The sequence below is a fragment of the Pipra filicauda genome, unplaced genomic scaffold, assembly GCF_003945595.2.
Source record: "Pipra filicauda isolate LSUMZ 115617 unplaced genomic scaffold, ASM394559v2 scaffold229_size1253498_pilon, whole genome shotgun sequence".
NCBI lineage: Eukaryota > Metazoa > Chordata > Aves > Passeriformes > Pipridae > Pipra > Pipra filicauda.
Window position 1 is genome coordinate 621,319 of NW_024104342.1, and position 14,990 is coordinate 636,308.

The 14,990-nt window shown below is 38.6% G+C and overlaps 1 protein-coding gene across 1 annotated transcript; it reads right to left on the minus strand.

Moving 5' to 3' along the window:
* Positions 1-2,348: 2,348 nt before the first annotated feature.
* CRELD2 (cysteine rich with EGF like domains 2) lies at positions 2,349-14,895 on the minus strand. Its single transcript, XM_027728292.2, has 10 exons — positions 14,654-14,895; positions 13,619-13,701; positions 12,621-12,731; positions 10,071-10,162; positions 8,872-9,048; positions 7,563-7,661; positions 5,974-6,051; positions 5,073-5,168; positions 4,072-4,212; positions 2,349-2,947 (listed from the first exon to the last, which is right to left on the minus strand). Exons 1-10 carry the CDS (start codon positions 14,834-14,836, stop codon positions 2,889-2,891), a joined length of 1,119 nt encoding a protein of 372 aa, XP_027584093.1. The 5' UTR covers positions 14,837-14,895; the 3' UTR covers positions 2,349-2,888.
* Positions 14,896-14,990: the final 95 nt, after the last annotated feature.

The window sequence follows — 14,990 nt, forward strand, 5'->3', positions numbered from 1 at the left end:
CAATGCATTGATAGCCTGGACTGGTTTGATTAACACAAAGCACTTCGCCTTCATTGTCAGTTTCTGCTAATCAGTTTAAATCCTGTTTCTCCTACCCCTCCATTCTGATTACAAAGACAACCAAGTCCAATCCCCATTTTATTCAAGGTAAAGGGGGGGAAAAGAGTAAGTTCAGTCAAAACAGTTTTTGTTCCAACCTCTAAAACAGAGCAGTAATTACAGTGTGAAGTAGTGAAAGAAGGATACAGAATAAAACAAGAGAACTAACTCTTTAGAACCTCAGCATTGAGAGGGCTTAAGGTAGTAGCACAGTATTAAATATTTATCACATATGTAACTTGGTCAATATTCCTTCAGAGAAGGCTCTAACTATTTGAATTCATCTTTTTGGACCCCAAAATAACAATGCAGGGCAACAAGTGTCTATAATTGGTGGGCAGGGGAGGATTGAGGAAAGACTATTATTGACTTCCAATACCCAGGTAGCACATACGTATGTTTTGTAGGGAACTACACTCTGATGGTTCTACTCCAATAATGGAAAGCTGAAAACATTGTTCACCACAACAGTTTGGTTATATCAGACTACTCTCATTACTTTTGCAGGTCAGGCTAAGAAGAGTTTCTCCTCTCTATCACCAGAGAGAAAAAACAAATAAGTTTGTGGTTTCTATCACTTCATCTCAGAGGTGAGCTTAACTAGGACAATTCACTTAGGGCTTTTTGTCCAAAGTTTTGGGGAGTGGGAAGCAAAAACTTCCACAATGTAGTTAAGAATCTCATCAAGTATCCCCAAATAACTTGAGCCCCAAATAACTTGAAAGGAACTTAGGAAGCATTACTTCAGGCTTGAGTTGTTAACAGAAGAGTTTAGATTCGAGACACAATTCCCTGGAGTATGAGTTGATGGTAGGTTCTAAACAGAACTGACATTTCATGTTACTATCAAGAACCATTCCTACAATCACCTGCAACACCTGAGAATTAAATGTGAATAACTAACAAAGACAAGTTACACTCCTGCAAGATCCTTAAAGGCTAATACTATTGTGACTGGCTACACCTGTATGAAAAAACCCTAAAGATCCTTGATCTGTATTCCCTGTGTTCTCCAAGCTGCCTGCTTTTTCCTCCTTTTAATTTAGCACTTATTAGATACAACACCTACCCTATAACTTGCAACATATGTGGCCCATGGGCCCAGGTCTGGCAATTACAGCTGAGAAGCTGTGAAGATTTCATTCTCAGACTAGCAAGTTAAGAAATATCTAGATAAAACAGCTGAAGGCAACTGACTTACAGAAAGCTGTAACAGATACTTTAATATGACTAGGTATTTAGACTACCACACACAATATCAGCTTAGACAGTTTTTAATGTAAGAATCCAACAGAATGCTTTTCTGTAAAATATTCACATAAGTATCTATTGCACATACAAATCCTACATGCAGTGTTCACAAACTGAACTGTGACTTAGTCTAAACAAAGAAGTCTTCAGAAGAATAGAGGTGTCTGGCCTTCACTGCTCAACAGGTCAATCCTATTTATAGCCTTTTTATTTCCCCTTACCTCAGGGTACTGTTTATAATGTCTTCATAGCCAAACCTAAGCTATGTTCTTTTTAGCTGTATTCTACAAGCCCTCTTTATACTCCCTGTATCCACCACCACAATGTATTCTAAGCTTTACTCACTTCCACCAGATCTTTAAACATTGAACCTGGATGGTCCTTACCTTATTTACAGCTGTGAGAGTCCTACAGAATACACCCATTTTAGCTTTTATACTTGTCTTTAACCTTAGAGACAACACATAGCAAACTGTGTTTATGCTATTCTTATAAGCTTTCCCACTGAAATGGCACAAGAGACAAGATGATAAACTGATTGTAGTATGCTTGGTTTGCAAAAGACAGAAAGCTATTATACATAGCAGTAGACTGTAGTGAAAGTCATCTATTCATCAATTTTAGAGAGTATTCACATAACAACTGTGAGCCACTGAGTGCAGGTGTTAGCCAAACCTGCTTTTCATCACTGCATAAACTAGTTTACATAGTTAATGTAACTTCTGGCAGAAAGACTTGCCTACCTGCCTTTGAAAAGCAAAGTTTGACATAATTCTTCCTTTAGAGGAGTGTGTAAGAGAGGGGGATGTTGTTGGGGTTTTCTTTTTCTTTTTTTTTCCATATACATTCCAACTGAGTGCTGGAATTCAGTGCTGAACTGAGAAATACAGTTTACAAGTTTCTGGGGTTTTGTTTTTGTGAGGGTTGTTTGGTTTTGTTTGGGGTTGGTTTTCCTTTTTTCACCGATTTAAAAGAAAAACAGACATGACAACACACAGTAAGGTATTAACATCTTAAAAATTTTAAGGCACATTCCAACAAAATAAATTTTTATTGAATGCAATATTAGGCATTCTATTTTGTTTAAGGGAACAGTGCTTCCCCCCCAAAGAGATTCCCTTTGACAGTTTCCAAAAGCTGTATTTCAGTTACAGAAATATTTCTCATTATTAGAAACATCAAACTAAAGTCTAAATTTTCCTTGAATTATGAAGTGCAACTCAATTCTTCCAAAAGATAACAGTTTTCAGTAGGCTCTAGAACAAGAAGCCTGTAAATTGTTTACATTTGCTGGGTACAATGTTATGTTCATTCAAATTTTATACTAACCCATCTAAGTGTTGTTCTTGAAGAATTATATAAAAAGTGGGATTTAAGAATAAAGAAATGCAGCTTAAAGAGCAGGTTATCACCATTTAAAAAAAATCTTAATGGCAACCTGCATATTTAATACCATTTCCACAGTATGTCAGCTAGGAGAGGCTTAGTCCAATAATTTAAAACTTTAGATAGGAATGTCTTTTGGTTCTGAACGAAGATCATAAGTCATCATGTCCAGTATGTGAAGGCTCAGTTTTTTCACTCTCTACTTCCTCTCCTGTGAAGATAAGTATCACAATTAGAATATAAATCTACTATTAATTATACCATATGATTTTTGACATTAGGATTTTTTTTAAGAGAAACCCAAAACTTGTGTATCAAGACCAGAGAAGCAATTTTAAGCCATACAGAAGAGCTACTTGCACCATCCTCCTAGTCTAAGCTTACTTTCTTTTTTTTACCAGATGCAAAAAAAATATTTCAAATAAACCAGTATTATACTGTTAGAGAAAGGGAAAAAAATCAGCACAGATATTTCTATTCTAATCTTTTGTTTTCAGCTTTTCACAGTGAATTTTCTCTTTTCCACATGACCCATCAGAAGTAGTTCTGGTATTTGAAAAAATAAAGCAAGTCTTACTCAGAGTTGTTTTCTATAGTACAAACTGCTCCATTCAGATATTAAAACAGCTTTTATTATATTGAGAAAAGTATAAAAACTAAGAAAAAAAACTAAGCCAATTTGTCAACTTTTCATTTTACTTTTAGTCTCATAAAATATCAGACCACGTTAAAAACACAGTAGCTGATATCCTGAGTATCTGCACTGGAGAAGCACATAACTGATTTTAAAGGACTAATAACAGTGAGTACTGAGAGTATAAGGCATGAACTAAGTGACCTTGAGTATAAGGCATGAACTAAGTGGCCTTGAGTAGCAACACAACACATCTTTACAACTTATTAGTACAAGAGCAATAAGCAGTCTTGGAGATGGAATGAGGGGACAAAATAACCAAACAAGCTAAGAAATAAAAAGAAAATAAAGGTATGAAATTCAGTGTCTCTCATCTATTCTTCTACAACAGTTATTGCAAAATAATTCCAGTTTCCACTTTGGAATTGTAGATGGAGCGTGGCCTAGATGGAGTAATGAAACATTTATGAACGTAACGCTGTCTGTAATGTGTCAATAGATCCTAGAAAAAAATTGAATTTCTTGACTGAAGGTATAGTTTACGTCAAGCTAAACAGTTCCCTATTGAGAGACCACAGCTGTAGGATGGTGAGAAATTATACAGAGGAGGTTATAAGCAACTAGACCCTTAGACTCAAATAGAACTCCACGTTGTCAATGTGGCATATTTTTAAAAAAATTGTCACTGAAAAGCTACTTGCCTGGTTTTACAGTCTGAACACATGTGCCATCCTTATCTTCAAACCCTTTTGAACATACACACTTGTAACTACCTGATGTATTAACACAGTCCTGATTCTCTTTCATGCAGACCTTTTCAGGAAGGTTACATTCATCTATATCTAGAGATAGAACAGGGAAAGAAAGAGTTCACTGCTGTTTTGCTGTAAAACTTACTCATGCTCAGTCATATAAAACAAAATTCTATTCAAATACAAAAAACACTGAGGAGCAGTGTTAAATCTGCTGCAACAGATTTAACTTCTGTTAAAATAATCCGATTCTTCATGCTTTAGACTGTGTTTCAAAGTAATTCAGACAGTACTGGGGTTTTTTTTGTTTTGCAGGTCTCTGTGTGGGGAAATGTACTAAGCAATTACATTCGTCACAATTAAGCAATTCCTCTTAATCTACTGAACATTTCCCCCACAGTCATTTTCTATTTATGCCATCAAAGTATAGCTAAAGGGAACAGAACCTGTAAATACTACATCATCATAGTTAATAGCTACTTAAGATTATGCATATGTTCTGCTCTTCCCCACAGAGAAAGTCTAATGTCATGTTATAATTCACTATGAATGAATATCATTTGAACTTGGACATTAACAGATTAACAGAAAGGCAGCAGAATCCACACTGTGTTCCAGCCTTTCTGTTACAAAATGAATAGAGATGCACACACCTGATGACATGGTAGATGACTGAAAAGAGACTCACATGGCTGTTTCCCAAACATGCTATATAATACTTTGTTCCCTTGTACAAGTGGTTCATTTTAAGCCTTGTCAAGCATATTAGCTCAGTAATATACAGAAAGTTATTACGAACGTCTTTGCAGCCAACACCAGAACGACTAGGTTCATTCTGACAGGCTTGGAAATAGAAGCACACAAACATGAACATACTTACCTGCTCCTCAGCATGGCTAACCAAGAGTGAGCTAACCAGTGGTCTACCATGTACTGCTAAATCCACCAACCTGTACACTTTTCATCTTCCTTCACATATCCAGATGCACAGGTCTTACATTTGTCAGAACCTTCTCCCGTGCAACCTACACAGCTGGCATCACATCCTAAAGGCAAAATATTTTATGAATTGGAAAAATTATGTGTCTGAGGTTTAAAATACCACCCTTAAAGCCAGACAGCTTACCCACACAAGGAATCATAGAATGGTTTGGGCTGGAAGTTGACCTTAAAAGATAATCTAGTTCTAACCCTGCTGTCATGGGAAGAGACACCTTTCACTAGACCAGGTTACTCAGAGATCCATCCAACCTGTCCTTGAACACTTCCAGGGATGGAGCATTCACAGCTTCTCTGGTTCAGTTCCCCACTACCCTCACAGCAAAGAATTTCTTCCTAGTATCTAATCTAAACCTACTCTCATTCAGTTTGAAGCCATTCCCCCTTCTTCTGTCCATTACATGCCTTTTTACAAAGTCCCTCTCCACCTTTATTGTAGGCCCCTTTAGGTACTGAAAGGCTGCTATGAGGTCTCCCTGGAGCCTTCTCTTCTCCAGGCTGAACAATCCCAGCTCTCTCAGTCTGTCTTCATAGGAGAGGTGCTCCAGTTCCTTGATCAAAGTCTTCATGGTCACATCCTCTGGACCCACTCAAGCAGGTCCATGCCTTACTTATGTTGGGGGCCCCAGAGCTGGATACAGTACTCAAGGAGGTCTCACAAGAGCAGAGTAGGAATAACCAGAAATCTCTTGCTTTCATCATACAATAGGTCTAAAGCCTCATCCTCCCCATGCCCAGTCACAACCAGACCACACTGTACCAAATGCCTGGCATCATGCCTTTTCTAGCATTACCTCTAGCATTAGATTAGGATTCTAGTCAGTAAAATACAACAGCAGATTAAAAAGAAACCTTTGCATGAGAAAGATCCATCTGTGTTCAAACAATACTGGTGATCTTTGCAAGGAGAAGTAGCACACTCATCTAAATCTGAAAGATAAAAAGTGACAAGTTACCTAAGAGTTTGGGATCAGATATGCAACGTTAGACACAGAAGTTGCACAGTAACATACACTGTTTTGTTCAGCTTAAAACTACATAAAAAAAAAAAAATCAAAACTGATCCTTAGAAGATGTTTTGTGATGACACTGATGTATTAGAAATTCAAGAGCTCAAATTAAATAAACTTCCATAATACCTGCAATCCTTGTAATTTTCAAGTCAGTCATTTTCAAGTCATGCTTTATGCTTTTTATGCAAATATCATAATAAACAAGCAGACACACTACTGTTCTGGAATACTGTTCTCTCCCCTACTCCTATATTACCAAGCTATTTTAAGCACTAGAAAACTTATAAAAATACACACATATACACCTCTTAGTTTACTATACAAAGCAAATTGGAGCAAAACAGATTACGGTTAGGACCGGCCAAGTGAAACCTACTGGAAAATTAAAATGTGCTAGTCTTGTGATTTTGAGGAAAGGGTACAACAATATTTAATTAAAAAAGTTCAGACAAAGAAAGGCTATTTCAGTCCCCTTGCTGTCACTCTCATCCTGTTGCTGCTGTCGATCCTATCATTCCTACTGATTACTCAATTGAGTTATACTTGATTAGTGGCAATGATCATTTGGAATAAAAGAGCTGTACGGAGACAATAATAAAGCATCATAAAAACGCTCTTGGAATGTTTCAATAGTCGCCTAAGCAGGCATTGCAGGAGCTGTAATTCCAAGCCCAGGTCTCACTGACACTCTGAAGAGGAAGCAGTGTTCATATAATTTCTAAGATACTGTTTCCAGGCATTATGCTAAGGATCTTTAATGGGTCAAATTCAACCAGTTAAACAGAATGTGTTACTCTCCCTTAGTGCACTCCTGCATTGGGAACATTTTTAGTATTTGCTTTTTTCCTGAAGTGTTTCATTCTTATCTCCTCACAAACCAAATTAAATGCTAAGGCAGAAACAGGTAAGAGATTAATGGAAGCACTGAGCTTGATGCGTCCTGGTATTTTTCTCCAATAATAGGAAAAGTTAGCATGCATAGCTTTTAGTTAAATGTTTGAACTCCATTAGGGTTGAGCATTTATGACAATAAATGTGAAGGCAATTGTGCAATTATTACAAAGTATGCAGGTAAGTTTACAGGAATCTTCCAGTAGTTGACAAAATAGCTTAAATCAAGTGCAGGGCACTGTTTAGCATTTAAACATCAGGAAAACCCATGTCTGAAAAGAAAGTGTATTCCACCAAACTAAAAAGATCTACAGTGAATAGTATGATAAAGACAACCAAAATCACCAGCAATCAATGGTGAGGAAATACTGCTTTCCTGCAACATGAAACAAGTTAGGAAGAGAGAGATCACAAAACTTGTAGAAATCTAAACTGACAGAGCTCTTCTATAAAATACAGTAAAACTCAAAGTGATGTCATCTAATGTCACCAGCCATTGTTACAAAACCTGTTTGAAGTCTGCCAAGCATTACTCACCCACACAAGCTCCATCTTCATCTTTAATCCAGCCTTCTTTACAGTCTTGGCAGTCCTTGTTACTTGAACCAGTACAAGTTTTACAGGCAGTGTGGCAGGCTGAGAGTAGAGAAAATTACAACTTGAGCTTTGTTGAGAGATTCCAAGACAAAATTTGGCACACAAACTCTCAAACAAATTTATTTAGGATTCACTGAAAGCTATTATATTTTAAGAGCTTGAAACTCCCATTCACGAGATGGCATCTCCATAAAGTCAAGATTTAATTTATAAACATGCAGCTCTATCCTACCAAAACAACTGCAAAAGCCTCAAATATCCCCAAAAGCTCCTGGAAGCCAAACCTGGCAATTACAGTCATCTTCACACTGAGAAGAGCACCACTCTAGTGACTAGAAGTGGCAGGTCCAATTTCCAAAATATTTGGGAAGAGGAGATCAAGTAAGTAAACTTTGCTCAGCCCCTCAGGGATGGGACACCAGTTTAAATATCAGACTTTGCAGTTCTACCTAACGAATCCTCACATTACTTCATTTGCAACCAGCTATGAGAGCAACGTGTGAAGTGATATCACTCTGAAGAGCTTCAGAAGGAAATAAACTAGAAATTCAGCTGCATATGCACTTTATATATATATTACACACATATATAAACACACCATATATAACATATGCATGTTATATATTATAATATAAAATAAATCATACAGAAGAATTACTACACAGCTAGATTAAAAAAAGAAAAACACAATATAGAGTGTTGAAAAACAATCTTATCAGACCCCAGGATCAGGATGTAGGTTGTTGCAGAATCTCATCAGTGGTGTAAAAACAGTTCAAAATCTGACCAATTGCAAAAGTTTACTCCTGTGACCTGACTTGGTTTCAAAATTAATCTTAGACATACCTAACTGGAATCTAAGTAGTCTACAGTACAGATCAGCTGTTTCCGTGCCCATTTATTCCAGTTAAGCTTATTTGAGACCTCCTAGCTTTCTAAGTAGTCCAGCATGCAATAGTTTCAGCTCAAGACTTTAGCAGTATGTGGGAAGGAGAGGGACAAAGCTACATATGAATTCCGCTTCTTAAATTAAAGCAGAAAAAAAAACAAACCTCAAGGGCAGCCTGGAATTGTAACTTAGCAAAACCTTAGAATTCCACCAAAGTGACTGACATGTCATTTATGCTTAAAGCTGAGTGACCAAACTATGCTTTGTTTCTACATTTGTTAGTTTAAACTGTTTCTAGTTTTCTTTACAAAAACTGAAGAAGTAACACAAAGATATAAGTATGTGTTAAGGCTCCATTACCTGTACAAACAGAATGTGTCTCATTTCTCAAGGTACTGAAGTAACCACTGGAACAGTCCAAACAAAATTCTCCTGTGTACTCCTTGTTACAGCTACATGAGCCATCTCCACCTCGGGTACCATCACCATCACAGTGGCCATTTCCATGGCAAGGTCTTTCCGATCCACCACGACAAGCTAAAAAGGATCAAAAATACTTTTAAATGAGATGTTAAAGGAAATAACATCCTATTCTCAGACACAAGCACCTGAAGTCCCTCTCTCTTCCTACAGAGTAAAAAGTGAAAATTAATAAAAAAGAGTCACACTAAACAAAGATATAATTTCCAAAGTCTTTTCTACCCTTGAGAATAACCAAAAGGTTTGCAACAAGGGAATGTTCAGTAATATACTTAAGTATAAGAGAAACTTAAACCCATCTCCTGGAAAGTTCAGTTATCAATTTAATTTTGGGCAAAGACCACAGCTTAGAACTTTTATTTTCCTAGCTTCTTGGATAAAGTTGGAATCTTTCCTTTTTCTGGATCTCTGAGAAGCCTGATATCTCAATGGTAAAAACCCATCAGAAATCATTTAGATCAATATAGGGAATGGGTACTTAATTTTTAGCAATACATAAGAGGCCAAAGTTGATCTCTTAACGCCATGCAAGGTTTTAGAGATTTATGAATTATCCAAGCTTCAGAGGCCAAAATATCTCTTTTATCACTTTTGCAAAGACCTCATTTTCAATTCCCACCTACTTTTACCCCATTTCTCTCATTGCCTTTTTAACTGATCCACAGATGCAAATTTCTTAATTTAATTCCCCAACAGTGCCTTGGCTGTTTTACTCTTGAAACTGAAAAAGGATTCTTGTCTATGAAGCTTCTGAAAAGCCACCTAAACAACAGACTTGATGCCACAGAGAGTCTTTAAGGATGGGTCAGGTGTGGATGTAAGCATCAGATCAGATGGATTCTGCACATCTTGGTACCCTTGACAGCTTTGTACATTACTTCATGCCCAGAAGACTTTTATTCAGGCAGGATATTCACAAGGGAGCCACTTAATTATCAGGCAGCAGGCAGGTACGCTACACAGCAGCCAGTGTCTCATGCAAAATATCATACTTCATGTATTTATCCACATCAGGAAAGATTAAAGCAAATAGGTAAAAAGAAAATATCTGCTACTGAATTTTTCAGAAGAAAAATTACCAAGGCAATCAGGTCCATAAGTTCCAGCAGGACAGCAAACTTCTATTGTTTCAATGCAAAACCACTTAAACAAATCAGGATACTTCTTCTTTCTGTATATGAAAGACATTAATTTATAAACAAAAAGAACAAAGATTCTTTAAAGGCCAACTCGCACAACTGACCCAGCACAACAAAGGAGAGAAATCTATTCCACATGACAGATTAGAAACCTACTTCTTCTGAAGATGATCCTATTTCAAGAACCAATTTCTAGAAGTCCTTCAACTTGAACATTTACCTGTTAAGCTACAATACAATTAACAAACTCTACCCAAGTTTTATAGTTTATATTTAAGAAAAATGTAAAATAGGAGCAACAAATAAAATCAATTCATCTTCATACATACAAAACTTATTAACACCTTACTTTTAGGGAAGGTTTATATACACTTTACAGTGTATTATTTATGTCTTCTCTTAAAGATAAATGCTGTGCCTTTATCTCAAGTATACAGAAGATAACCCAGGACAGATATTAACATTTGCTCAAAGTATTGGCAACTTGACGACAGGGTTAAAATTTCTCCTCTTTTTTAGCATTAATCAAATATTATTTTAGAAGGATTCTTTTTTTAATGTTAAGAAGTTAGTTATGTGCTACTTGAGAACTAGCATACTCCCCCAGTTAACAGCGAAATCATTAGATATAATTTGGCAAGCAATTATGAGGACTACTAGGGTTCTGAATGACAATTCATAGATCTCAGTATTGTTGATGCTGAAGTCTCAAAAACTTTTTAAGAAAAGATATAGATATTCTGTAGTGTAACAAGAGTATTCAGTAACTCCCAAGGCATGTACAGCTTCTCTTTCTAAGCTATTACATCTATCCATATCAACTCTAAGGCTCAGACCCTGAAAAGTAAATTTACTGAATACCATAGAATATCTCAGAAGGGACACATAAGGGTCATCAAGTCCAACTCCCTGTTCCTTGCAGGACTTCCTAACACTAAATCATATGACAGAGTGTCCTCCAGATGATTCCTGAACTCTGACAGGCTTGGTGCTGTGAGGAACGTGTTCCAGTGATCGACCACCCTTTAAATAACAACCTGTGAAAAAAAGACCTAAGGCATTTATGAACAAAGAAATTGTCTTTTGGAAACTACCACAGAAACATCTGCAGGTTAAAGAGCAAAATAAAATAATAAATTACACTCAAAAGGCCTATTAAATACAGAAACTTGCCAAACCCCAATTTTATGAATGGTTTTGTTTATTTTAGGAAGTCTACTTTGTCAAGTTTTCTAGTGTAAGACTAGTTTCTTTCAGTTCTGCAAATTTAAGCCAAATTCAAGACTGGGTTGCATAGCTTACGTTTCTGGAAGGCTCATTGCTCTCTGCATCTTACTGAGGGGAAGTGGAGAAGGAGGTGCTGATCTCTTATCTCTTGTACCTAGTGACAGGACACACGTGAATTGTTCACAGTTGCACCAGGGGAGGTTTAGACTGGACATTAGGAAGCATTTCTTACCAAGAAAATGCTCAAACACTGGAAGAGGCTTCCTAGAGAGGAGGTCGATGCTCCAAGTCTGTCAGTGTTTAGAGGTGTTTGGACAATGTCCTTCATAATATGCTTTAACTTTTGGTCAGCCCTGAAGTGTCAGGCAGTTGGACTAGCTGATCACTGCAGGTTCCTTCCAACTGAAATATTCTATTCTGTGCTCTGCTATTCTATTCTATTCCCTTCAAGTGACATGTTAACGTATACACAATCCTGCATAGTTAGGTAAAAGGATAAAGCATTCTTTAGGAAGAAAGTGGATTGTTAAAAAGCCTTATCCAGTTACGAAACGTTATAATGGCAGTTCACCCTACTGAATTTTAGCTAATTGGGAATGTTGACAGTCTAAATTAGTGAAAAAATATCTAGAAGAAACATGATTACGGAAATAAAAAAACAGATATTAAAGATCTAAATGCTACACTGCCATCTTTGCACTAATTATATTTTAGACTGGTATATGAAAAGCTTATAACAGATTTCTGTTGCAACAGAAATCACTGGTTAGCTTAAAAGGCAGATAGAAAAGTTAGTTGCAACTCTACCACTTTCAAGAGATCCGATTTCTACACTGATTAGCATCAACTATTCTTTTGATTGCCAGAACAAAACAGTTTCAGGGAAAAAAAGCAAACAAACAAAAACCCCACAAGAACCAAAGAGTTGCAGTTTTATGACAAAAGGAAACAAATAAGGGACTAAATCTCACAGTTTTCCAAAGTTAGTTTGCCTTGACACCCCACTGGCAAATGAGTACACACTGTATGAGAAGTGAGACTGGATGTTTTGGTGCAACACTGCTGGAATTGCAAATCAAAAAGAACACAGTGCAGCAGCACATGATACTAAAAGTCACTTGAACCCAGCTGTACCCAACGCCAACTCTTGAATAACGAAGAATTACCCATATTGCTTTTGTTCAGGCACAAGACTATGTTAGTAGTTAATCATCTTAGATAGCTTATTCACACAGAGATCTCTACCAAAAAAATTATACTTACAATTTGAACCACCATTTCTCTATATGTTCTTCATGTTCTTCTACCATGTTGTTGCATTCGAAGTTACTACTATCACACAGATTCTCTATGATTTCTACAAGACGAATTTCGCTACAAGCAGAGAAAGAAAGCCGTAAGTTTAAATTAAACATTCAACACAATTCAAGCCATGACAGAGCAGTCAGACTTCAGCCTAGAAAATTTCATCTGTTTATGGTGTGTTCTGATTTAGTTCCAAAACACAGCAAATATCAAAATAAAGAACGTTACTTCAATCAAAAAAGAAAATAGAAGAATAACCACGAGGCTCTCGTGGTTTACTTGCATTTATTATGCCTGCAGATTGTAGTTTTGATAGATTTTTAGCTTCCCAGAAAACTGGAGTGCAGTACTCTTCCCTTATGTTCAACAATAAATTTCATGTATTGCTAATATTTGATAGAAGCCCATGAAGCTCACAGTAACATCTCAATGCTCCAACTAAGATAAAAAATGAATTTGAAATTTAGGAGAAAGACATCAGATTACTTTGCTCTGTAATCAAACATAAATATACATATATATATAAGAGTACAGTAAGTTGTTTTCTGTTTGGCACTGAAATAGTGACAACTCTAGGGGGGAGATACTGCTTTAATTCTAAAACAAGTACTGCAGTGCTCTGCACCTTTTATGATTATCAATAAACTAGTGACCATTATTTAGGATTACTTTTTTAGGACTTTAATGAGTATATAGAAAAAACCTACTATGACCAATGGCAGAATTAACTTTTGTTGTTTTTAGAAACAAGACAAATAAAGGCATTAATAAGAGGCTTCAGTCTTTACTGTAATCTTTACATTACAATGTAATGTAACAGTTTAGTAATGAAGAATTAAGGCTTGGTCAAGCAAAACTTTAGTTCAATATTTAAGTTCCAGACAAATACTTGTACAGTGACATTTCATACAGTGGACACAAAACGTAGCTGAATGAGAAGTACTAAGACAGCTTACCTGGACTCATACTTTGACAGCGTCTTCTCTTCCCAAGCAGTGTTTCCACCACCAAAGTTCTTTTTAGCAGTATCTGCTAAACCCTACAAATAAAAAGTACCAAAAACTACGTAAGGTTTGTTTTTAACAAAAATTAAGGGCAATAATAAATGCTTACATAAAAATTGTGAAAAGCACCATGCAGAAACTTCAGCAAAGCTCTGAAGCTGCTGATCAAATTGCTAAGTGAAAGAAACAGCTAAGGACAAGATGAGAAGCGAGAAAGTGTATGTTACAATGTAACATGATTTAATTTTCCTAATGCATAAACAAGGCCTTGATACAGTCTTGATTTACAAAAAAACCCATACAAGTATGAAACTTTATACCCTTCTCCTTTAAGCTCTCAGAAACTTTATTATAATCAGCTGAACAGGACCGCTACTTCATCCAGCTTTGATAACGCTTAGCCCAGTCTGCGCCGTGTTGTAACTTAAACGCCCAGCGATCACACAACTGTCCCCAGCCACAGCCAGTGCCACCAATCGCAACTCGCACAAAAAATCTCCGCAGCTGAAGTGACCCATCGAGCCCGCAGCACCCGATATGCGCGTACCGACAGCATCAAGCACCTGTCACAAGGCGCAGCAGCCCTTCGCTGCCCACGCCGAATGTCCTCTGTCACAGGCAGGGCTGCTGCAGGTGACAACAGGTTGGTGATGGTGTTTTCCATCAGCACTCCCCGCAAAGCCGGACACGCTCCACCTGAGCACGGCCAGCACCAAAACACTTTGGGCTACAGAGCTGAAGGAGCTCTGCCACCCGCCCGCTTCAGCACCGCGACAGCTGCCGGAGCAGGACCCGCCGCGGCCCCGTCACTCGCCCAGGCACTGCCAGGGACGCGGCCCCGGCGGAGGCGCTCCCGGAGTGCGGCCCTCGGCGCAGAGCCGGCCCGGCCAGGGACCGGCACTGCCCTTCGGGGTGGGGCCCCCGCAGGCCCCCTGTCCCACGGCGGGGCCGCCCCACCACCACCCCCGGCTCGGCCCCGCCGCCCACCTGGTTGAACCTGTCCACGATGCCCCGGCAGGTGGAGCACGCCAGGCGCCGCCGCTCGCCGGCGCCGCGGGCGGGCGGCGGCAGCAGCAGCAGCAGCAGCAGGGCGGCGCAGAGCAGCACGGCCAAGGCGGTGCGGGCCGGGCGCGGCGCAGGGCCCGGGCGAGCAGAGGAGCCGGGCCCCATGGCGAGGGCTCGGTAGCCCGGGACGCGCAGCGGGGCGGCCCCAGCCGAGCCCCCTCAGCGCCGCCGCGCGAGCCCCATTCAGATTTCCGCGTCAGCCGCACGCGCCCCCCGGCCGCGTGCGCTCGTTGGTGGCGCTGGCGGGAGCAGAGGAACG